Source organism: Talpa europaea (assembly GCF_964194135.1).
Source record: "Talpa europaea genome assembly, chromosome: 3".
Classification (NCBI taxonomy): Eukaryota; Metazoa; Chordata; class Mammalia; order Eulipotyphla; family Talpidae; genus Talpa; species Talpa europaea.
The window spans coordinates 147,168,830-147,192,364 of NC_140069.1; the positions used below are offsets into that span (position 1 = coordinate 147,168,830).

Here is a 23,535-nt window from a genome sequence, read left to right on the forward strand (position 1 = left end):
CCCTTCCCCCTCTCCTGTGCTCTGCTCGGGGCCACCCTCGCTGTCACCTCCTGGCTCCATCTTCTGGGCCGTCTAGAGCGGCGGCTCTGTCTTCTGAGCGGGCACTTTCATCTTGACTCACGTTTATTCTTGGCAATGACATCCCTGCAGGGGCCTGTGGCTTACTTTTTCCTCTCCACCCCCTGTGCCTTTGATGGGGAAAGTACTAGTAAATATTTCTGATTTCGGTGAAATGTCCATACAAGTGTGGGAAGGAGGACTAAGTGTATACAGTGGAATCAAAACAGGCACTTGATAGCGGGTAGATATTGGCAGAAAACTCAAAACGATAGACAAGTAGGAAGTTGTGTAAATAAGAAAAACACGTCTCATCCGCCCACGAGCCCGTGGGCCCAGGTTCCTGACTCCCCGCTGCGTGATGAGGACCAGAGACAAGAAGAGGCTCTGCCTTCTCTGGGGGGCACCTGGTCTAGGGGGGCTCAGAGCCTGTGGTCACGTGAACACAACAAGCCCTGCTCTCCTGCCTCTGGGAAGGCCAAGCGGGGTGGTCCAGCTGGAGGTGGCTGGAGGTGAGGGTCGGTGGCCACACTCCGGCCGACCTAGAGCCCAGGGGACGGGAGAGTCAGACACCCAGAGTCTTGTTGATCACTTTGAGGTGCATGTTCTTTCCATTGATGGGGAAGAGAGTCCGTGCTAGACACAGAAGCCTTCCCAGGAGGGCGGGGTAGAGTCTGGGCTGGGGAGAGCAAGATGGCAGGGAGCCCCCAAGCTACCCCGAGAGTCAGATGTGGTGAGGCAGGTGTGCGCAAAAACAGAGAGGGGAAAAGCAGAAGGTGGAGGTCGAATGCCCAGGGGCGGCTCTTGGGTGAAGGGGAGGGAGTTCTGGCCTGCCCTCGCAGCACCAGCACAGGCTGTCCGCTGCCCGGTGGAAGCGGCTTGGGTTTCTCTACTTTGGCTTAACTTTCTGGACCCAGAACTGGCCTCCCTTACATGAAGGTCTGTGTGTCGGCTTTTGGATCTTAGTACTTCGTGGGGAGTGCACTAGAGAAGACAGTTAAGATCAGAGTAACCAAAGGGTTAAGGTGTTTCATTTCTCTGTTAAAATCCTCTGTAAGATGAGAAAGAAGTTAACAATGCACCTCTCACAAAAGAGCTGCCATAATTAAAGAAGCTAATGCATGCAAATTGTGGGCACAAGACCCCCCCTGGGGTGTCACTGTGGCTGTTATTAGGTCCTTGTGTTAACCTACTGATGAGGAGGGAGCAAAATCGCAGGGCTCCCCAGCTCTTTTTTTGTTGCATAGAAGAACTGGGGTGCAGGCCAGAGGTGTGGGGGTGAGAGGATTCACCAAAGACAAAGTGGGGAGCAGAACAGGCAGAGCCACTGGAATACACTGCTGAGGGGAGCAGCAGGTGAGACAGGAGAGGTCTGCTGCGCCATGTGGGTAGCTTCCTGGCTGGGGATTGAACTCAGACCAGAATGGTGATAGCGCTGAGATGGAACTCCTAGGCCACCAGGGAGGCCCCAGGGCTTCCCAGCTCTTTAAAATATTTGCTACAGATGCTTGAGGGGCAAAATCCCCTTGTGAAATATAAATCAGGCGCTCCTCAACTTATTACCTGTTCTATACTAATTTGAGGCAAGTGATTTGTCTTTTTATCTGGAAATAAAAAGATCTGGAAATCCTGCGCCTCAATCAAGGGCGTCTTGCCTGCCACAGCACTGTGCAGGCAGGTACCTCGCTGGAGACGGATGTTAAAGCCACTGAGCATGGGTCCTTGAGGAAAGTCTGTCTTTTCTTTATTCAGAAAACTCTTGCACTAGGACAGCTGCCATTTATTCAGCTTCCAGGGGAATTTTTTTTTGGTGTCTCACACTGTCTTTTTTTCCCTGTATAGATTCTAACAGCAGGTAAAGAGGCGTGACCTTGCATCCCACTGTCTAACTTGTGCGTGGAGAGATGAACTCCTCTGACCCTGGGGGGTACGAAAGCCTCAGCTGTTGCTGTAGCTGTCCAGTTAGGGTCCTCAGGTGTGCGTGGAAGAGCTTTAGATTGTCATGACTTGAGACCATTTGTGGCCTGATCCTTAATGGAATGCTTCTCTAGATGTGAAAAAAATACAATAAAATTCCTTAATGAAGGGAGTCTTTAGAAGTGATTGCTGTGTTCCAGGAGCTCCTGGGAGTGTCCCTTGGGCTCTGTCAGAACTGTCACATGTGACACTCAGGGCCGTGGGGCTGGCAGGAATAAGAGGGAAGGAGACATTTTTAAATTGAGGTAACATCTATTTATACTGTTGTTTGTGTCTTAGAGGCACAGGATTCTCCCCCACTCCCACCACCAAGACACTCATAGTCCACCACCGTGCTCCGCTGTGCCCCCTCCCCATGGGAAGAGACATCGAAGCAAAAGAACAAATTAAACTGGAATGTGGTGAATGCAACATGGCACGCGCCAGCTCCGGGTGTCCACTCCGAAATAAACACTTGAACCCCAGACCTCCCCCAAGCCAAGGTCATGTTTGCCAGCTCCGACATTCTGTGTCTGAGAGGGAGTTACGAGGCTGCAGCGCTTTGGGTGGTGAAGCCAGCAGGCCCCCAGCCATGAAAGAAATTGCTTCTGCAAGCAAGAGTTGAGGGACAAGCCCCCTTTACAAAAAGGGCACCAGACTTGAGTAGGGAATGGTGACCCCACAAAGCTGGAGGACTGCGGCCCAGCCCCCCGTCACTGCAGCAAATTTTCCCGTCAGTGAAGGCTTTTAGGTGCTCCCTGTGGACAAGGTTGGGGAGGAGCCCAGACTTATTGAAGTGGCCCCCAGAATGGAAACTATTTTTCTTAGCTTGTAAAACGTTTTGAAATGTAGCCTCGAGAATCAGATGAGCAAAGCCACGCACCGTCATGCACGTTCCCTCACAGGCGTCGTCTTGTTCTGAGCCACACATGCCGGTGGGCCTGGTTTGGGTTGGAGTGAGATTAAGAAGTAAACTGAGCATCTGATTCTTTTTTTTGTTTAAAAATTTATTTATGTATGCATACAAGAGCTGGGGTACAGGCCAGGTGTGCACGAGGGTGAGAGGATTCACCAGAGACAGAGCGGGGAACAGAACAGGCAGAAGGACCGAAAACACTGCTGAGGGGAGCAGCGGGGAGACAGGAGAGGTCTGCCGCGCCATGTGGGTATCTCCCTGGCAGGCCAGGGATTGAACTCGCACTGCAGAGGCTGCAGACAGCTTCATAGTGTGGTATTTAACCCCTTGCGCCACCAGGGAGGCCCTGAGCACCTGATTCTTGAAGTGTTTCTTTGGGGCTAACTCGGTGCCTTTGGAGCCGGTGCTTAATCGCTCCCCTGCCCTGTCTCCTTTCCAGGATCTCTCGGTATTTCTGTTAGGGAGGAAGGGGACCTTGAATGTTCAAAAGTCCCTAAATCCTCGGCTTAAGAGAGCCTTCCAGACAGACATTCTGCTGAAAACACTGAAATGTGCTCCTGCCCAGAGAAGTAAATTCTCAGTTATCCCAAAAAACATCTTTTCCAGGCAAATTCATGATCCCAGAGTATGTAGGATCAAGGATAACATACTCTAGAGAGAGGAATGCAATTGCCCCAGAAAACCTTTTCAGCTCTGATCTCCCTGAAACAAAGCACACAGCAGGATTCCAGGAGAAAATGACTCCAGTGCTGAGAAAATGCATTTTTCTCCAAGGTGCAGCCACTGTGGTTTACGCCTTCTGGAGTGGGGACGGAGGCACGGCCCTCAGTTCCCGCAGTCAGGAGAGTGGGGATAATAACAGGGCGGGGAAGGCGCTCAGCTGGGAAAATAGGCCCGCAGCTCCCGAGCCGGAGCCCAGAGCGTGGGTCCCTGAGCAAACACTGCAGGAAGAGTCCTTGTCCTTTGCTGAAAGGAAGATGAAAACCCGCAGACATCTAACCCACCGGGATCACAGGCGTCGCCTGACGCAGGTGAATTAGTGCCACTCGGGGTGGTGCCAGGCTGGCATCACTTCTGCTCTTTCTTGTCTCCTGTATTCTGGCCTGTTCAGATTTTTACCTTCAGGAGTAATTAACAATTCGCACAGGGATAGACCTTCAGTTAAAGCGGATTACAGGTTTCCCCACTATCCAAAAGTACAACGTTCCTATTAGGTATAATTTGGTAGGTTATTTTTTGGGGGCGTGGGTGTGCTCAGAAATGTTTTCCATATAAATGAATGGTGGTGGCATTCCCATAACCCACAATTAATAGCCTACCAAACCCTTTTTTCTGAATAGAAGAGCTGGTGTGCAGGCCAGAGGTGCGGGAGTGAGAGGATTCACCAGAGACAGAGTGGGGAGCAGAACAGGTGGATCTACTGAAATCCACTGCTGAGGGGAGCAGCAGGGAGACAGGAGAGGTCTGCTGCACTGTGTGGGTAGCTCCCTGGCCGGGGATCGAACTCACACTGCAGTAGTTGAAGATAGCTTCACAGTGCTGTGCTTAACCCATTGTGCCACCGGGGAGGCCCAGGAATGTTCTACTTTCGGATAGCAGGGGAGGCCTGTATCTGAAAGTTGGGGCAAGTGGCCCCTTCTAGCTGGGTTAGCCTCTCCTTACCTGTTCTCTGTATTATCTGCAACTTTCAGGAGGGTTCTGCAGAGCCCTGGGGAACTCCTAATGTTCCAGCTGTAACTGCTCTCTGGACACGCATTGCCCATGCTCAGGTGGTGCCCGCCAGGGCGAGTCTGAGCTGTCTCCTGTGACCACCTTTTAGATTTTGTTGGCAGAGACCGTGGCAGAGTCTTCTCGGGTTTAACATCTGCAGTTGCTACTCTCATGGGATGCGGCTTCCAGCATGAGGGCCCACCTGCCGCCCACACGCTTCTTTGCTCTTGCTCTGCCACGTGTCCTGAGCCAGGCTCCTCTTTGCCCTCCATGGGATGGCCTCAGAAGCTCTCCGAGGTTTCAATCTGGACTCTCTTCTTCTCTTGACTCAACCACATCTCACTCTTAGCTCCTCAGTCACTTACAGTTAACTGTGAGGCCCTAGTCCAACTTGGGGGGACAGACGGTGGGTATGTGCTACATCAGCCGAGTTCTCTACAACTTGGTGTGGAAGGTGACTAGGGGGATTTCCAGCTATAGAAATAAGGTGTCTGTTTCTGCTAAACAGTCCTAATCAGATCCAGGCCATCATTTCAGCCTCTTGACGTCCCTTGGGCTTGTGATCCTGTCATCTTATGTATAAGTCGCCCCTTTCCGCTAAACACCATCTGACACATAGTCAATGTGTGATTGATGCGTTCACCCAAATGAGTGAAAGAATAAAAATGTTGGTCTAGAATCCCAGCACTAAGCCTCTCCCTGGGGGCCTGTTTCCTCCTGTTGACCGATGCCAGTGTTCATGTCATCGTAAATCCACCTGGAAGATTCTCCCCTGAGCCCACATCTGTCTTGACCATGAAGATGCCACCAGGGGCTCAAGAAAATGCTTTGCTGGACTGTGGAAGCCTCTAGCAGTGGGCCTGCAATCTGAAAATAAGTGAGTTGGCTTTAGAGACAGAGCAGAGAAGGGCATGTGGGTGGAGACACACAGATGCCCCCCAAACTCCGCCAGCTCCTGGTCCACGGGTGGACTCCAGGACTCTGTGGCCCCCAGGGCCAGGAACATCCCACTTCATGTCATAATGAACTGCAGTTTGAGGGTCGGCCTGCAGGCACTTAGCCATTGTCTTCTGAACATCATTTTGTATGTCAAGATCCCAGTATTCGAATTCACTGTGTAACATGGAAGGGAAATTGAGAACCCCTCTCCTACAATTCCTGCCAGAAGCACCCTCTTTCTTTTGCATGTGCTTGAGGGTGATTGCCACCATCTCATTGCCTCAACCCCCTCCTCAACATCCACTTGCTAATGGTTTCCTGGGATCTATACCCTCAAGGATTTTTTCTCTCTCGAATAACATAGCTTTGGAGACCTCCTGGGGCAGAAATTACAAGACAGAAGAAAGGAAAGAAATGATTTATTTTCCTAAATCATTCCATTTCACATCATCTGGAAATACAAAAATCTGCCAAGGCCTTCCTAGCCTATTCTTCTTTATGCTGTGGATGAAATGTATGAGGTCAGCAGCCTTCCCCTCTGGCCCCCTGCTCAATTCTCCAGGGCCCCAAATTCCCCTGCCCCCAGGGAGCTGACTTCCACTGAGCCTGGGCTAGTCTTGACTGGAAAGCCCCTAGGTTACTTGGAAAAGAATTAAGAAAAAAATTTTAACACTGAAACATACTCTCCTTGCGGTATTGCCTACGGTTTCATAGGCCTTTCCGAAGCCTAAAATAAAGTTTTTGCAGAGCAGACACAGAGAAAATGGTTCTTCTGCTTTACTCTCTTTCAGTTGGGTAATTTTGTATGCAGGATTCTAGCTCTGCTGCTAACAAGATAAAATGCAAAGGCAAACCCTGTAAGAAGGCAGCTCTGGTCCTTTCTGCTCAGACCACACATCAGTGTCCTGCTCTCCCACTGCAGATAAGTCGGGCACGTGGCTTATACCTGCTCACCCCAAGAGGTAAAATCGGACTCGAGTTGCTGATGAAGACGGTCCCAGCCTCTGCACTGTGGTTCACCCGCTTTCCAAAGATATTTGTTACTTTCAGTAGGCCTGTGAGTTAGCCCTGAAAAATCACACCCTGAAGCAGGGCTCCTGGGGTTACAGAAAAGGGGCTCCAGACTCTTTCATGTCTGAAAACTTGAAACTTCAGGAAAAAAGTGGAAAACCCATCTTTCAGATGTGCGTGCTCTGTTTGTATGCAGCCAAATGTCTGGTGGTTGGGAGAGCAGAGGGCTCCTGTCTCTCCCTCTGTTACCATCACAACGGTGAGGGTGTTCACCACAATCCTGTCAGTTTGCAGATTGCAGATTAGATTTTAGAAATGGGAATGACCATTTCCAGCTATCTACACCCCCCAAAAGCTCACGGGGTATGATTCATCTTAGACAAATGAAAATGGAATCATCGTTTTGCAAAATAGTGTAGAAGGCTACACCTCCACATTAAGACATTTCTTTTCATTGTTGTCTCTTTTTTAAATAGTTTTTTTAAATCAACCTTTAAAGAAGGTTTTATGAGTTAAAATGTAGCGGTGGCAATGTAGAAAATAGCTCTGGTTCTCCCAGCAAATTACCTCCTAATAATTGAGTTGACGGATGTCATAGGCCAAGGACTCTGTAAAACTACACCTGCACATTTTAGTCCTGCCTTTCTACAGAAGAGAGAAAGGCACATAATAAATACAATGAAATTTCATTAGTGTCTTTCTTTGGGGGATTATTAAAATGTCATAGTATATAATTATGTCCATCAATTATGTATATGGATTTAAATCTAGTTTGGATTCGATTCTTGTGCATCTTTGAGAAGCAGCTGCTCAGCACAGCACTGCTCGGGAAATCTGGCCTGTAAGAGCTGGGAGCTGGCCCTGAATTTGGATTCCCGGAGCCCTTCAGCGCCTCGTGGTTATCCCGCATCCTGTTAGAATTGAGAAATCAGGTTCATTCGGTCTCATTTTGCCTTTTTATTTATTTATTTATTTATTTTTAAATTTGATCTCATGAATTTTTTTTTAAGATTTATTCATTTATTTATACAAGCACTGGGTACAGTCAGAAGCGTGGGAGGGTGAGAGAATTCACCTGAGCCAGAGCGGGGAACAGAATAGGCAGACAGACAAAGTACACTGCTGAGGGGAGCAGTGGGTGGCAGGAGAGGTCTGCGCGCCATGTGGGACCCTCGCTGGCTGGCCGGCTGGGATCGAACCGGCGCTTCAGAGGCTGCGGGCAGCTTCGCAGCCCACCGCTCAACTACCACGCCATCTGGAGGCCCTCATTTTGCCTTTTTAGATTAATGTTCTTGATTTCTTGTTCCTTACTTTGATTTCTGTCCGTTATGGGTTTTTCCCACTTATGCATCCCACTGACCCACCCGGTTTCGTCCACGCAGCTATGACCCTGCCCAGTTAGTCCAGATGTAGCAATCCTGAGTGGAGCCCCAGACCTCAGGCCGTCACCTCAGGAGCCCCAATTTAGGGCAGTTTCCCACCAGGCAGGCCCTCATCAGTGTTTCAAGTGTCTGAGCCGACTAGTCATGAATTCCACGTCGGCCTGATTCCCCAATAATTACTTAAAACTTCTCCTAGCGGTGATTGCAAACCACCCCCCGTTTTCCCATCAGGCCGCGTGTAGCCTCTTGCACGGAGGGTGTCCCCAGCGGCGGGCGCTCAGCACTGGGCGATGCGCGTGGACTAAGCCGCACAACTGTGATTTCCAAGAGCAGTGATAGATCTGTAAGTCGTAGGAAGGACTTTTGGGAACAAATATATTGGGTTCTAAATGTGCTGCTTCCCCTTCCCCTTGCAAGATCTCATTCCACCCCTATGCACCCCAAGAAGCGGGCAGGCGCGCCTTGGGCACTGGTGAACTTGGGGAATCACCTGTAGGGCTCGCTCGGGCCCACCACCAAGCTCCGAGTGACGGGCTGCTTGACACGTGGGTCGCGGGGCTGCGGTCACGTATGTCATAGGTCATACATGACTGGCTCTTCCGGACACTTGGAGGATCATGAAGTAAATAACGATCACGAGGAAACACCCCGTCCCTGCACAAGATCAGGCCCCTCGCCACGCGCGGGAGCAGCACGCTGGCCGAGCTGGTTCCCAGGAGCCGAGTCGGGGAGAGGCCCACGGGCCTGGGGTGTCCGAGGGGCGGTGGCCGCAGGGCCCGGGTGTGAAGCGCGGAGGGCTGCGTGGACACAAGTTCCCCCCAGGAGGTTCCCCGGAGGATGGTCACTGAGGACCCGCGACACACTTTTTACCACTCCCGGCCAAGTTTCTGCCATTTCTGATTCTCTTCTTTACGAATCCTTCCTATTTTTTAATGAACTCACCATTTTTACCTAAATCTGTGTTGGAAGGACGATGTCTATGCCGAAAGTGTTGGTGCGAAAGCTAGTCCTGTCCCAAACTGAGCCTGCCCGACACCCTGTCTCCGAAGGGCAGAACTGACGAGGGAATAACCTCCCCCTGTGAGTGGATGCCACCTCCGTCCAGTCTGGACCCCTCCCCGGGGACCCATGCCCCTAGCAGCAGAGGTGGGGGGCGCAGTGCTTTGGGGCTCGTTGTCCCTGCAGCGTCTGTTGACCCCGATGAGGAAAGACTCTCCATCCCTTTTGTTCCCCAAATTGTTAGGGGGGGTGAGCCCCCAGCACAGGGGGGGCCACCATCATCTTTATCTGAAGCTTTCTGTCAGACCTCACAGACGGCCTGAGGTCTCTGGCTCCGTTTCATAAAAAGTGGAAAATTAAGTTTACGATGTTGTTTCCTACTTCATGGTGTCATACCCCCCAAAAAAATATTGAGGGGGACTGTAAGATGAATAAAATGTAACAAAAACCAGCTGATGACTAGATCCCATGGGCTACACAGGAAGAAATTAGGGATGATGAGAACTCTCTGGAGGAGGTGATCTAGAATGTTCGGCCAGCCCCGACAGCACAGCCGCGGGTCCGGGAGGGGCGAGGAGCGGGCTTTTCTCCCGTCTCTCTCCCCACTTCATGTCTCACAACCGCCGGCCTGTCACTCGGTATTCAGGGCCTGCACGCAGCGGCGGGAACGCAGCGTGATGTCATTGCTCACTCTCCTGCAAGCCAGTGTCGCGCGTTTCATCGGAAGGTTTTCCCAGGAATCGTGTAGGTTTTGTAAGTGGGCAATTTGCTGTGGCCCAGAGCGCGATGAATCTATGACATGAAGTGCTAATTACAGCTTAAGCGGCTCATTTCAGGAGTGACTGGGCTGCGTTTCTCAGATCCGCATGCTTTAGAGCAGCCCCACCCCGCGCGAGGCCCCGGCTGCGGCATCTCCAGGCGGAGGGTGGCTTCGTACAGCAAATGGTATTTTAATCTTGGGTTTCTGTGCGAGACCAGCCCCGTCAATGTCAGAGATCTGCATAACTCACTTGTAATGAGCTCCAGTCACAAAAGCGACAACTTAACGATCCTTTGTTGGGTGTTTGTCGTGTGAATTTTTTTCCAGAGCAGCATTTAGAGAACTTTCCGGTGCTTTCAATAACACTCACAAAACTTGACATCAGAAAACCATTTTGTTGCCTCAGGTACTAAAAACAAAAACAAAACAGTGTTTAAAGCCATCTCTAGAAGCCATTACAATTTAAAAAACAAAACTCACTATCCCATTTCTTTACGGAGCCCCTGATTAAAAATACCCCAAATCCAAATGAACATGGAGACCATATGGTCTAATCCTCAGGGAGAAAACAAAACCTTGCTTTTTCTGTTTTTTATTTTTCTAGGAAATGTAAATATTTCTTCACTGGCAAAGCCTTCGCTTCTCTGGGCCTCAGTTTTCTCCCCCACGAAGTGGGGTAGTCCCACCTGGAGGGGAGGCTGAAGGAGACTTAGTGACGCTCCGTAAAATGTGCTGACCTTGGCGCTCAGCCGGTTTACAGCAGATGCTGTTGTTGCCTCAGGCCAGAGCTGGAACATCAGGGCCCAAATTGGGGGCTCTGCTCCCAGCTGGGACCTCACCCCCGCCAGCCAGATCTGGAGCTGCTTCCTCTCCTGGGGGTCAGAATCCTTGTTCTTGTCCCCAGGGCAGCTTTCAGGAAAGAAACACAGGAAGGAGGAGAGACAGAGACGGCCGGATCCCGCAGGAGCGTGGAAAAGGCCAGATCCCCCAGGAGCATGGAAAAGGCCACGGGGCCTCCCTGCCTTGTCCTGCAGCCCCACCCCCTTCTCCACCGCCATAGCTGACGCTGGCACCTGCCTGTGATCCTTCACTCCCTGAACCCCCCGGCCCCCTCCTTGGGGCTCCCCTCTGCCTTTCTGCTTTGTGTCTTTCTCCCTCCCTGGGGCACATCCCAGAGACACTCAAGGGAGACCCCTCTAAGAAGTGAGGGTCCCCCGTGGCATCCAGAGCCCGCAGGTAGAGGCAGCAGTGGGGCAGGGGTGCCTGCCGACTCTGTTAGGTGACATGAAGTGAATCCAGAGCCAGAAGTTCCCAAGTCTCTAGCAGAGGAGACAAAGCCACACCTGGGGACTCACCGTGGTCTTGTAGTGGCTGAAACAGGGCAGGGGACGCTGGCAACCGCCGGCACTTCATCCCCTGAGCAGCTAACCCAGGCCAAAGGAGGATCCTGTCTCCCCAGGGAATTTGGGGGCCTGAGTAGCTTGTGGGAGGCCTTGCTGGGAGCAGTCTCTGCATTGCTGCTAGAATCACCTCCCAGGACAGGGGCCAGCTCAGTCCTCTGTGGCTTAGACATCTTTGAGTCTCCCTGGAAATGCAAATGTCTCAGCTTGGGGTTCAAGGCCCTTCCCAGCCTGGCTCTCTCTGATCTGAGGATGTTTCAAGGGCCAGCAGGTGGCTGGAGGGAGCGGATGGAATTCAAGTATCTGACCTGCTTGTGTGGAAAGCAAGTCGTGAAGGTAGAACAAGGAATTCTGACAGGCAGGAGACCAAGGAAGTTATCAGGCAGCCTGCAATCAGGAGCTCACAGGAGGGCGCGAGGAGCAGCCAGCCGGGGACAGTGGACTTGGCCTCGTCCTGGCCATCGGGGAACCATGCAGGTTTACACCACATCATAGGTACATTCTACCTCCTGTGCCAAATGGAAACGTGCTCCGACTCAAAGTTACAGGCTGAATTTTGTTGCAGGAGAAAAATATGGGGACTTGAGTGTCCTCTTGTGCTGGCCTAAGACCCTCTTGGGATCCCCAGAGCCACCCTTGTTCATCTTCCCGTGATCCTTTTCATGGAAATCCGCATGGGGCCAGTTCACATGGGTCAGTGAATGGATTCTTTACTATGGTAAACAACCAGTACACCCACTTCCTCTACCCACAGGCCTAAAAGCTCCCTCTCTACTGACTGTTCCTTAATGGGCAGTGCCTTTTACACAAGACTGTTTCACCTGCGTTGGTTCTTCAGTAAGAAACATCACATGGGGGGAGAGGGAGGACTCTGGTGGCGCAAGGGGTTAAGATGCAGCACTGTGAAGCTATCCACCTCCACTGCAGCACGAGTTCAATCCCCAGCCGGCAGGGAGCTACCCACATGGCACAGCGGACCTCTCCTGTCTCCCCGCTGCTCCCCTCAGCAGTGGATTTCAGTGGATCCACCTGTTCTGCTCCCCACTCTGTCTCTGGTGAATCCTCTTACCACCCCCGCATCTCTGACCTGCCCCCCAGTTCTTGTATGCATAAATAAATCTTTTAAAAAAAAAAAAAGAAAAAAGAAACATCACATGGTCTGAATTGAGCCTTCTAAAGGCTTCTGTTTTCCAAAATCTGTTTTCTGCAGTTCAAGTGGAAGGGTCAATGTCTCATATCCTGGTCCGAGCAGTGAAAAGTAACCTCGTGTTACCAGTATCACCTCCCGCCGGAGTATCAGTTGCTGTGCTCACCTCTGGACCCCTCTGCACATCACCTGGGCTCGCAGCTCTGCATGACCACTCCCTGTGGTCACGGTGCCCGTTACTGTGGCCGTGGGCATGAGAGTCACTGATGGGTTTGGAAAGACACAAATTGCAGGCTCCCACCCACCCCACCCCCACCAATTTTCTGCTTGGCCCAGATTTCGCAATTCTAGAAGTTTCCCAGGTAATGCGGATGCTGCTAAACACACTTAGGAAGGCAGCCGATCAGAAAGGACTAGATGGTAGGTCTCTAACATGAATTTCTGCCAGATAAATTCTAAAACGTAGGGCGGAGGGTGAGAAGGAGACTTGCTGTTACTAATTGAACTGGCGCGCCAGGTGTGCTTATAAGTCAGACGGTGGCAGTGCCTTTACTCGGACTCGCCCTGATGTGAGTGTTAGTTCAGGAAGATGTTGCGCTCAGTCGGAAGGAGGTGGTGATTCTTGAGTGTACTTGTGTGTCGCTGATTGGGCTGGGAACCTTCCCTGACTGGTAAACATCCATCAGATTGAAGCTGGGGTCCTGTGAACCTCAGAATTTCAAGGGGATTGGATTCTGAAGATGGAAATGCCCCCATTCTAGGCTGCAGGAACTGTTTTTATTTAAAATAAAGAATTCTAAGGAAGATATTAAGAGTCATAGTTGACCAGGTGACCTGAGCTGGGGCGTTGCTCACTCTAAGAAGAAAGAAAAATGGACCAGACCCAGGGCCGTGGTGTTAGTTTCAGCAGTAGCTCAAGTATCCGGAAGGTAATTGAACAGGCAGTATTTTATTTTAATAAATACCATGTTATTCTCACCCTGCCACGTCCTCGCATACCACCGAAGCCTCTTGGAAAATGACGTCTCCAGCCCTAAGCCTTGTCAAGCCAGTCCGGCTCAGCTGCAGGAACACCTCCAGCGGAGGACGCCTGGACACCGACTCTCCGCATCAGACACATTTGACAGCTGGCCCGGGTGAGTGGGGCAAGATTTTTACTATCTCTTTCTTTTTGTTTCAGAGACAGGGAAGATTGAGCAGGAGATTCACAAGTACAACACCCCCGGATTCACCGGCTGCCTCTCCAGAGTCCAGTTCAACCAGATTGCTCCTCTCAAGGCGGCCTTGAGGCAAACCAACGCCTCCGCTCACGTGCACGTCCAGGGCGAGCTGGTGGAATCCAACTGCGGGGCCTCCCCGCTAACCCTCTCCCCCATGTCGTCCGCCACAGACCCCTGGCACCTGGATCACCTGGACTCAGGTAACATCTGAAGAGTAGGGGGCAGAATGCTTTGCTTCTTTAAACCTCAGTTTCCTCCTCTGGGGTTAATAACAAGCTCGCTGGTGATGCAGGTGGAGGGTTAAGGGAGGGAAGGGACGTCAGGGGCCTGAGTCACAACCGTCCCTGTTGCTCGGCGCCAGAACACGCTCAGGGGGCGGAGCACAGGGATTGTGCCAACATCACAGCCGGGCAGTCTGATCAGATCACACCCTCACCTTGCCTTGAAGGCCCTCTCAGTTTGCAGCTTCGGTCCAAGTTCTAATATCAGAAGAACTTGCCTGAAGCATTGCAGACATTCAGCTCCTGGTGCAATCCCACAGCCTCTCAGATGCTTCACGGGGAGTTCTAGCTCTCAAGGCCCCGTGAATCTAGTCCTGCTGCCTCAGGAGAGAAGCCCTGTCACTGGAGAGCACAGGCTGAAACAAGAGGCTGTAGCTACTGGCTGCTGCACTCACTGGATGAAAGTGCAGGGTCCGCACAGCACCCAGTGGCGGAGCACCCATAGGAGCTACTCCTCACCACTCTCACACGGACCTTGGGCAACTCGGGGAACCTCCCCAAGCCTCTGCTTTTTTGCCCATGTGGGGACAGAGTCGGGTGTGAGTTTCAGTGACCTCTGAGTCCATATGGGTCAGCCAGGCACCGCATGCTGTTGCTGATGCTGAGGCCAGAGAGAGGCTGGGTGGGGGTGAGGCCTGGTTCCCACCCCATCACCACCTCTCACCAGCAGTGGCACCACCTCCTTCCAGGCAGTCAGCTCAGGGAACCCCGTGTGAGAGCCTGTGTAGAGAGCACTTAGCGGAGCTCGAGGTGCTTGGTGAGCTGTAAAGTGTGGTTCTTGTTAGACGCAGCTCGCTGTGATGCCTGCAGGTCCAATACCACTTCCACACCCACCCTCCCTGCCCATCTTGGAAACACGGTGCCTTGGATTGCTTTGCACACACCCCTGCCCGGGCACGGCGTTATCGGCTTCCAGGCAGCCCTGCCGCCGTGACTGCTCGCCAGGATCTGTGCAGCGAACTCCGTGAGCTTTGCAAGGAGCCCGAATTGCCCCTCGTCAGAGTAGCCAATTTACAGACTTAACAGTCCTCTTTGTTCCTCACCCATGGATTCCTGTGCTACAATGAGGGGCGCTGTGTGCCAAGGGCACTTAGGAAGAATCCCCTTTGTAAATGCAGGGAGGACCGAGCAGCGGGCTGGTGTCCTCCTGGGCTGGCTGGAACAAAGGGAAGCCTTCCTGATGCTGAAAGACAAAGCAGAAGTGCGAATCTGCGATGAGAAAAGACATGTCAGGGCCACAGAGGCGCAGAGACGTGGCAGAGAAGTTCCTCCCAAAGCCAGAGCGGACGAGGGAAGCAAGACTGGGTCGTTGAAAGGCTCAGTCGTCTGGGTTGTTCCAGGGCCCCCTGCAGAAGGCCACGCGCCCGTGGGATCTGAGTCAGCCACCAAGAAACTCGTCTCTAAAACATCTAGATGCTGCGTTGGGCCAAAACACGTCCCTATTCAGCATGCCAGATTAGCAGATTATTTTATAGGCTTTATGGTCTGTGAGATGCATTTGTAAGAGCCCACAGTGCGAGTCCGTCTGTCTTTTACATTCAAGGTTTGTGCAGGACAGTCCCATTCTCTTGATCGAAATAAGGAAACGCCTGTAGGGAACCCTGCTGATACCAACATTCAGGTAAAATTCTGCAGCCCGGAGATTACAGCAAGCCTGTGCTGTATCGTGTATGTTCCATTTGCAGAAAAATGTCCACTTGCCGGGAGGTATTGCCTGGTCTGACCAGTTGTGTTGATGGAATCATAAACCATCTTTTCCATAATTGGGGAAATATTGATGAAGAAATATGTATCAATACAAATAGCTTTGTATTTTTTTTTTCATTTTTATTGAAGTAGCATTGGTCTATAACTACCTGTAGGTTTCAGGTGGACAGCATTGTAGTTCAACATCCGTATATGCTACATTATCAACTCCACCAAAGTCTAGTTCTTTTTTTAAAGATTAATATATTTATGCATACAAGAACTGGGGTGCAGGCCAGAGGTGTGGGGGGTGAGAGGATTCACCGGAGACAGAGTGGGGAGCAGAACAGGCAGACTGACTGAAACACACTGCTGAGGGGAGCAGCGGGTGAGGCAGGAGAGGTCTGTTGTGCCATGTGGGTAGCTCCCTGGCCAGCCAGGGATCCAACAGTGGCTGGTGATAGCTTCATAGCGCTGTCTTTAACCTCCGTGCCACCAGGGAGGCCCCCACAAATGGGTTTCTAAATAAACAAAGGGAGAGAACGTTTACATGGTGCTTGTTTGTAAAGGTGCCAGAAGCAGTCTCTCCTCTGGAGCCTCTGGAGGGGGATTTATGGTGGGTTGACCTGGGTCTCCTTCCCGGGAACAAACGCTATGCAAATGAGGAAACTTACCCCGACTGATTTCCCAGAAGTTTCTACCTTTAGTAACATAAGGGAAACTCCAAAGAGATTTCTTTCTATACCAGTTGTATCCCAAATGTCTTCAGCCTAAAATCATCTCCCCCAACTCCAGGGATTTTGCCCGGGTCCCCACATCAGTAACAGCTCTGTCATGTGAGCCTGATTTTATTCCGAATTCTGATGTGAGGGGTTTTCTTTTTTTCAGATCATCTTCCATGTGTGACTAGAGTAAGAATTCTTGCTATCAGATATTCAGAAACCAAACAGCAGTGTGTACACAAACATGTCATCTCTAGCTAGAAAGCATGTGTTTCCTGAGTCTATGTAAGAATGTGGGGCAGGAACAGAATGGGGCGAGCGCTTGCTGGTCCTGGTGTGAATAGAAGACATTTGAAGGAGGCAGATGGTTCACGCAGGGCCGTGGAAAGGCAGGCCTCAGAGAAGCTGCATGAATGGCTCCTGGGAGCTTGTAGAAATGCATGTCAGGCTCCACCCAAACCCATCGGCTCCACACCTACCTTGTAGCGAGATTCACGAGTGACTTAACAGGTGCATCTGGATTACCTGGGGGGCTTTCAAGAGTCTTCAGTATCCAGGCTGCCCCCTAACGAGTGAAATCAGACCTTCTGGGATGGGCTGCAGCTGTCCATATGGCTGAAGCTGATCCCCATGTATAGCCAAGGTTGAGTGAGACTCACTCGCCAATAAGAAAGAGACTTACTTAGAGGCCCCTAGATGTAAACCTTTGCAGGTTACCAAAAGAATAGAAAAGTAAATACCCAAGTAATGAGCACAGAAATACCTGTTGTGAAAAACCACGAAGCCTTTAGGAGGTGAAGTCACAAATAGAGTCTGCAGCAATAAGTTTGCCAAAGCTTGGGGTCCTCTGGCCATTTTATAAGGAAGCTCACCCAGATAGAGAAGTTTTTATCTCAGCTCCAGGAGAAAGGATCTGGGTACTTGCAACTGGAAAGAGACTTGAAGCAAAGGAACAAGAAGTCCACAGCGGGGGCCCGACTCTGGCTCTGAGGAAGGTCCATCATCCTAGAAGTTGCTGTACCCCAGAAAGAGCCTCCGTTTGAAGTGGATGTCAAATTATTTAAATTATTGTTCCATTTTTTGAGTCAGCTGCAAACTTAGCTTGAAAAGATTTTTTTAATGCTGCCTTAAAATGGTCATTTCTACAAATAAATCATGCCTCTTGTTGAAGTATTAAAGGGGTCCCTTGGGTCACTAGCTTCATAGTCACAACAGGGTGTTTGCTTTGCAGAGACATGGTAATTAGAATTCAATTAGAATTCATGGCATTCTTTCTTCTCCCTGGCTTATATTTTAGATGACTGTAAGTGATGAAAAGAGAATGTATTCCAAGGTATGCTGGCTTCGTGTGATAAGATCCTTTTCTCTTCTGTAATCCTACTGACTGAGCCACTCTAATGCCTTTTGGGCTCTGTTACTGTTTTCCAAAGTGAGGGACATTTACAGTCGGTCAGGCTGTGCGCTGCACAACTCCACAATGCCATTTGCCCTGCCACCTGTGAGTCCTGGAGCAGCACCACCTGGTGGTCTTGGTAGGGACTCACCAGATCATTAGGCAAAGAGTTGGCATTCTAGAACATAATGTAAACTTACCTCTTGTTCATTTCTCTTCCAGTCCTTTTTATAATAATTTGGTCAGAGAAAGTGACTGTTTGGTTGCGACATGCCTTTAACAGGTCTCCCACCCTTACTGCCCCCCTTGAATAAGGAGAGGGTGACCTTCTGCTCAGAGGCTCAACAGGCAATAGAATTACTCAGCAGGGTTATTAAATAAAAAATTGCATCAGTGCAGTGGATATGAGTAAGAAATTAACAATTAGGTTCTGCATGAATAGGACCAAAATTTGTGAAGGTCTTCCCAGGGAGTGGGGTTCTGTACCAAACCAGGCAGACAACAGGATCCTCACGAGTGTCAGGGCCAAGCCAGAAGCTGCATTTTCACAGGTGGAAATGATAAACGAAATGATGTTGCTTTAAACCAAAGCTGCAGAATTAGAAACATCCAGTCCATCCTTTTCTACCTTGCTTTTCCCTTTGGTAATAGGTGCAGTCCTTCTCTAAGGCATACTATAATGACTGTTTTCACAACAGTAATTACAAGGTAGAGTAAGTCACCCCCAGCCCTTCCGTTGACCGAGAGGTCACGAGCAGCAGACAGGTGCTGGATGGACCTTTCCAAGGTATGGGTTTTTTTTTTTTTCTCTTTGTCAAATCCAGGGAATCTTGTGTCCTTGGAATGGCAAGGATTTGCCAGCAGAAAGTCGATTCCAGATGGCAGTGCGCTTTCTGTAAAATATAAAGGCACAACAAACACTAGAAAAACAAAATCCCAGAGTCTGATGCCATGAATTTCTGCACCAAAGAACAATTTCAGATTGTAGCCCAAGCTGTTTGTTTCACAGGCCGTTCCTATCAAGTTCTAGGGAGTTTATTATCTGCGACGTTGGGTAGAGGATCGGACCAAAGGCCAGATTCAAGGATCATTTTAAAAAATATTGTGAAGGTCGACGAGACAGCTGAAGACGTCAGGTTTTGTTTCCTAAAGATTCTGCTGCTATCAAGAGCGGAGCCAGTTACTATTTCACAGGACTCCTGCCAAGTGTGCACAGGGCAGGGCCTGGCATCTGGCAAGCACACAGCTCTGCTCATTTACCTGTGCCTCTCTGCAGGAAGGCCCCGGGGAATCACCCCTGGAAGGTGTTGGCGGTTGGGGTCACCATCCCCAGGGTAGCCCTGTGATCTCTGGCTCGCACCCTAAAGCTTACCTGTATCTGAGGCTGACAAGGCTCTTGACCAGGAATTTTCACCACCCCTCTCAGAGGGAAGGGGGCTGGACATGGAAAACCCAGAACATTCCACATCTTCCCTTGCCCAGGTTCAAGGTCAGAGATGGTCAGGGATCAAGAACCCCAGCCCAGGCTTGTCTAGCAGACTTACTCAGGTTGACCTGAAAACTAGCCCTCTTAGGGATCCAGTTCTCCCCAATAAATTGGGCCCTTCCAGGGACCCTTAAATAGCAGAGGGGTCAGGGGTGCCCGCCCTAGTGCCATGGAATAGCCAAGAAAAACTTAGTTGCCCCCCACAACCGGTCTGCATGTTGAAGTGGACAAGTGTAGTTCAAACCCCTGTCAGCTGAGAGTGGTGGTCCTGGGGCTCCTCAATGTAACCCCACTTGTCCGGGAAGCTCCACAACGCACGGGTGCCTCATTGGGCACCAGGCCTCGGCTGGCCACACCCCACTGCACCCCACACGGAGTCTGACTCCTCCTGCCGCCCGTCTCCACTGCCAAGGATTTTAATGATTCAGTTTCTCATCTAGATTTCCAAATTTCCTTTCCACCATCTGAAGAGAAAATATTTTTAAATCTTCGCGTGCCCGCGTGCAGAGAGGATGCCCGCTTTACCACGGCTCTCGCCAGCCCCGCTCCTTCCTAGTCGCAAGCTGGGGCCTTTCTTCACCACCTGCAAGCACTTACCCTGTCTGCCCCGCTCGGGGGGATTTCATTGTCTCCGAGATTCCTTCTTTCATCCTTGTGCTAAGATGGCACGACTCGTGTGCTTCCTCCCTGACACCCCATCTTTTCATTACCTGCGTCCCGCGTGCTCCTCAGGAGCCGACAGAACATGCGTGACCCCCATTTCCTCGCGTGCCCCCTTCTCCTGCAGACCTGCCAGATGCTGCCTTTCTGCCAAGGCCGCGGGCACAGTTCTGTTGTTCAAGTCCAGCGTGATAATAAAGTTTCAGATCTTTGATCTCACGCTTGTGTGGGCAGCTGGCCCGGTCTTTGGTTTCCATGGTGAGTAGCTTTGCACACGTGATTTTGTTGAGTGGAGGCACCTGCTTTTTTTTATCTATTTTTTTTCTTACAATGTTTGCTTGCTTTTCTCAGGTGTAGTCCCCAGAGAATTTCCACCACCAATTCACCAGTTCCCGCCCTCGTTTTAATCCTTGTCCCTCCCCTTCCCCTGCAGAATGTCTCTGATTCATAGTTGTCTGTTTTTGTTTTGTTTTGTTATAGTTTTGTTGGGTTTTTTTCCTTGATCCCCTATATTCCTCCTATAAATGAAACCATCCAGTGTTTTTCTTTTTCCTTTCAATTTATTTCGCTGAGCATGATCCCTTCTAGCTCCATCCATGTTGCTGCAAACTGCATGTGTTTATCTTTTTGAATGCTGAGTAATATTCCATTGTGTATATGGACCACATCTTCTTGATCCAGTCATCTATTTTTGGGCTTTTGGGTTGTTTCCATAGCTTAGCTATTGTAAATAGTGCTGCAACAAGCATAGGTATGCAGGTATCTTTTATATTAATGTTTCTGTGTCCTTTGAGCAGATCCCTTGGAGTGGAATTGCTGGGTCTTATGGCAGCTCCATTTTTAGTAGACTGAGGAACTGGCGGGACCTACTTTTAATCTTGACAGCAGCTGTTAAAGATCACCCCCCAATGATGCATAGCCCCTCTGCAGCCCAGTAAGATAGGGGTGTCTCCTCCTCACCTCCACCCACTCAGGACATCATCATATTCTTTTAAATCTTGCTGTAATATTTTATTTGGAAAGTGAAATTTTAATTTGGAACTTGTGAATCATGAGTGAGATGAGGTGACTTCGTGTGAGTTTATTAGTCCCTGTATGTGTTTCCCCATGAACTTCCCGCTTATATTCTTTGACCAAAGAATCATCTGTCCATTTATATTCCTTCCTGTTGGTTTGTTGCTCCTTCACTACTTGACCCACCATTCTTTATGACGGAAATGAATATTTTGCTACATGTTTGAATGGTTTCCCAATTTGAGCTCATTTTTTGTCATTACAGGGTTCCCCCCACCCCGGGGAAAAATTCCTTCTAAATTTTAATAGGTAAAATACAAAACGTCTCTTGGTGTTTGGTTTGTGCCATGCTTTCTCCATTCGGAAGTTATTTTGAATATGTAGGGCCAGCAAGCACAGGGCAGGTCACTATCAATTTGGCAGATGGATAAAGGAGTCCCAGAGCCCTCGGTGGATCTTTTGGGCTTTAATGCTCTCAGGGAACCGGTCTCACAAGGAGGCAGGCGGGCAGGGAGGCAGGCCGGGCCGGGCGGGGGGCTGAGGGGGACGCAGGCAGGCAACGAGCCCCCCAGCCAATCTTTATACTTCTCTGGGCTCTCTGGCGTCATCTCATGGTCTCGCCCCTTCTGGACTTACACCGGCCGCCCCCTGCTTTTCACCCGCCTCCAGGCTCAGGTGTGCACTTATGCGTGCCCATGCTCCAGGCATCCACAACAGGCACGCGTGCCCCGCGCCCACGCTCCCCGGTGCCTTCTGCAGCAACACAATCAAAGCCACAGGTGCTCGCCAGAGGCTAGGGGTGCGAAAAGCCAGTTACCCCACACATTATTCCACTTTATTCCACAAAATCTCATGATTTTGTTTTATTTATAAGATACAGATTTTCTCCCCTTGAAATGTATTTGGGTGGGAGAAGCAAGGGAGGAAGCTTCCTTCTTTCTCAGAGGCCGCCTGATCTTTCCAGCCCTGTGGCTCTTGCTCCCTGTCCCCGCCCGTCCTATTCCGAATCGCCCTTGGTGTTTGGCTTAGTCACCTCTGGGTTCCCGGACCTGTTGCAGCAACCTGACTTCACAAAGCAGGGACCAGTTGTGCTAACGACTGAGCTTCTGTCATACTGTTAGGGGGAAGTTCCCAGTGTCTTTGGCTTTGACCTGGGGTGGGGGTGGAGTCCACAAAGCCTATATGGAATTTGCTTTGGGACATCCTTTTCCCCCTAACAATACCATTCATCTCGTAAAGCTAATTTCCCTTTTGTGTTTTCTTCAGATTTTCCTATCCTCACACGTTTCCTTTACATTTAAAATAACCACATTATTTTAGAACTCCAGTCCTTTTTTGAGACTGTTTAGAGATTTATTGAAATTTGAATTTTATCTTAACGACAGCAGGATGGACATCCATCTAAATAAAGTCTTCCTGTCTGCAGAGGATGCCTTCCTGGCCCCTCCTACAAAGTCGTCATGAAGATAATTTTAAAACATTTCCCTACAAGGGAATTTCTAACTTGTTCCTCCTTTTTTGGCCAAGCACAAAACTCAGAATTCCTAAACAAAACTCTCTTAGGTCAGCTAATCTGGCACCTAATTACATCAGCAAAATTGGCCACAAAGGCACCAGATGAGTGTTTCATTGAATAGGAGGAGGGATTTGTCCACCAAGGGCCACGAATCTCAGGGACCACCTCAGATTTCTGCCTGCACACGTACCTGACACCCACACAGTGCTTCAGCAGCCCCGGTGCTTTGCATAAGGATTCCTGTTTTGCTAAGTCTTACCAGGATGTTGCAGAGGGTCTAATGCCACCTCAGTGTCTACGGAGGTGACCATGTGCTTTCACTTCCGTGATGGGTTAGTGGGCTCCCTCCTAGGAATCGACCCTCCAGTACTAAACCAGACCTTCATTCCCTGCATTACCCACATTTTGTTGTGCTGGGGCATCCTCTTAAGGTGTTTTTTTGTTTGTTTGCTTGTTTGTTTTTTACTAATGGCTTTATTTAGTTTGGGGTTTTTTTGTTTACAGCAACCATTGTTGGGTGAAATGGTTTATTGTGTCCTCTTACTGGAGGGGGATGGGCTTGAGTTTTAACCTTATGGCAACTTCATAAAAAGAAAGAAGGGCCCACCCAGCAGGGGAGGTGGAAAGTTTCTAGAAGACACCAGGAGAGAGACGGGAAGCTGTGTCTGACAGCCACAAGGCTGGACGTGGGACAGGATGGGCATGGAAGCAAATCTTCCTTGAGTCCTCAGACGGAATGCAGCCCTGCCCACCCAGCAGCCCCCTTCTCCCCAGGCTGAACTTCAGTCTAATTTGCAGAATGATGCAAACCAGTGCTTCAGATCCCCTGGGGCATTCCTACCTGCAGGTCACAGGTCAGAGGCAGCACCCAGGTGATGCTCATACTGCAGCGCCCGGGGCCCTGAGTGGCTGGGGTAGAAATAGCGCAGCAGCGTCCCCCAAGCCTGCCCGGAAAGCTCATTCTCCTGGAAAGCTCCTTCGCCTGCAAAGGCGCCACAGCCTGCTGCCTTTTCTTCGGGCATGGCTGACGGCTCTCTCCATTTCTTTTATGATAATTGGTCTAATTAGACTTTCTTTCTCATGTGCAGTAATGCTTTCTTAAAGATTTTTATTTTAGAAATTCATGCCTTGAATCTAGGGAGTCAAATTCCTTTCTACAGCGTAGAAAATACGCTTTCATAATTTCCAGTCTCTGGAAAATTTCTTACTCGTATTTTTTATCTGTAAGCTTAGGTCTCTCTCCCCCACTTTCTCTTTGATTAGGTTGTCTTTCTTAGTTT

The 23,535-nt window shown here is 50.2% G+C and overlaps 1 protein-coding gene across 1 annotated transcript in view; it reads left to right on the forward strand.

Moving 5' to 3' along the window:
* Positions 1-23,535, forward strand: part of CNTNAP2 (contactin associated protein 2) — a gene marked incomplete at both ends in the record, with an annotated part of 1,573,870 nt that overhangs the window by 1,541,238 nt on the left and 9,097 nt on the right. Inside the window, one exon of the mRNA XM_084230860.1 lies at positions 13,458-13,697. Within this exon, the coding sequence (XP_084086986.1) occupies positions 13,458-13,697 (240 nt within the window). The remainder of the gene's footprint in view (positions 1-13,457; positions 13,698-23,535) is intronic.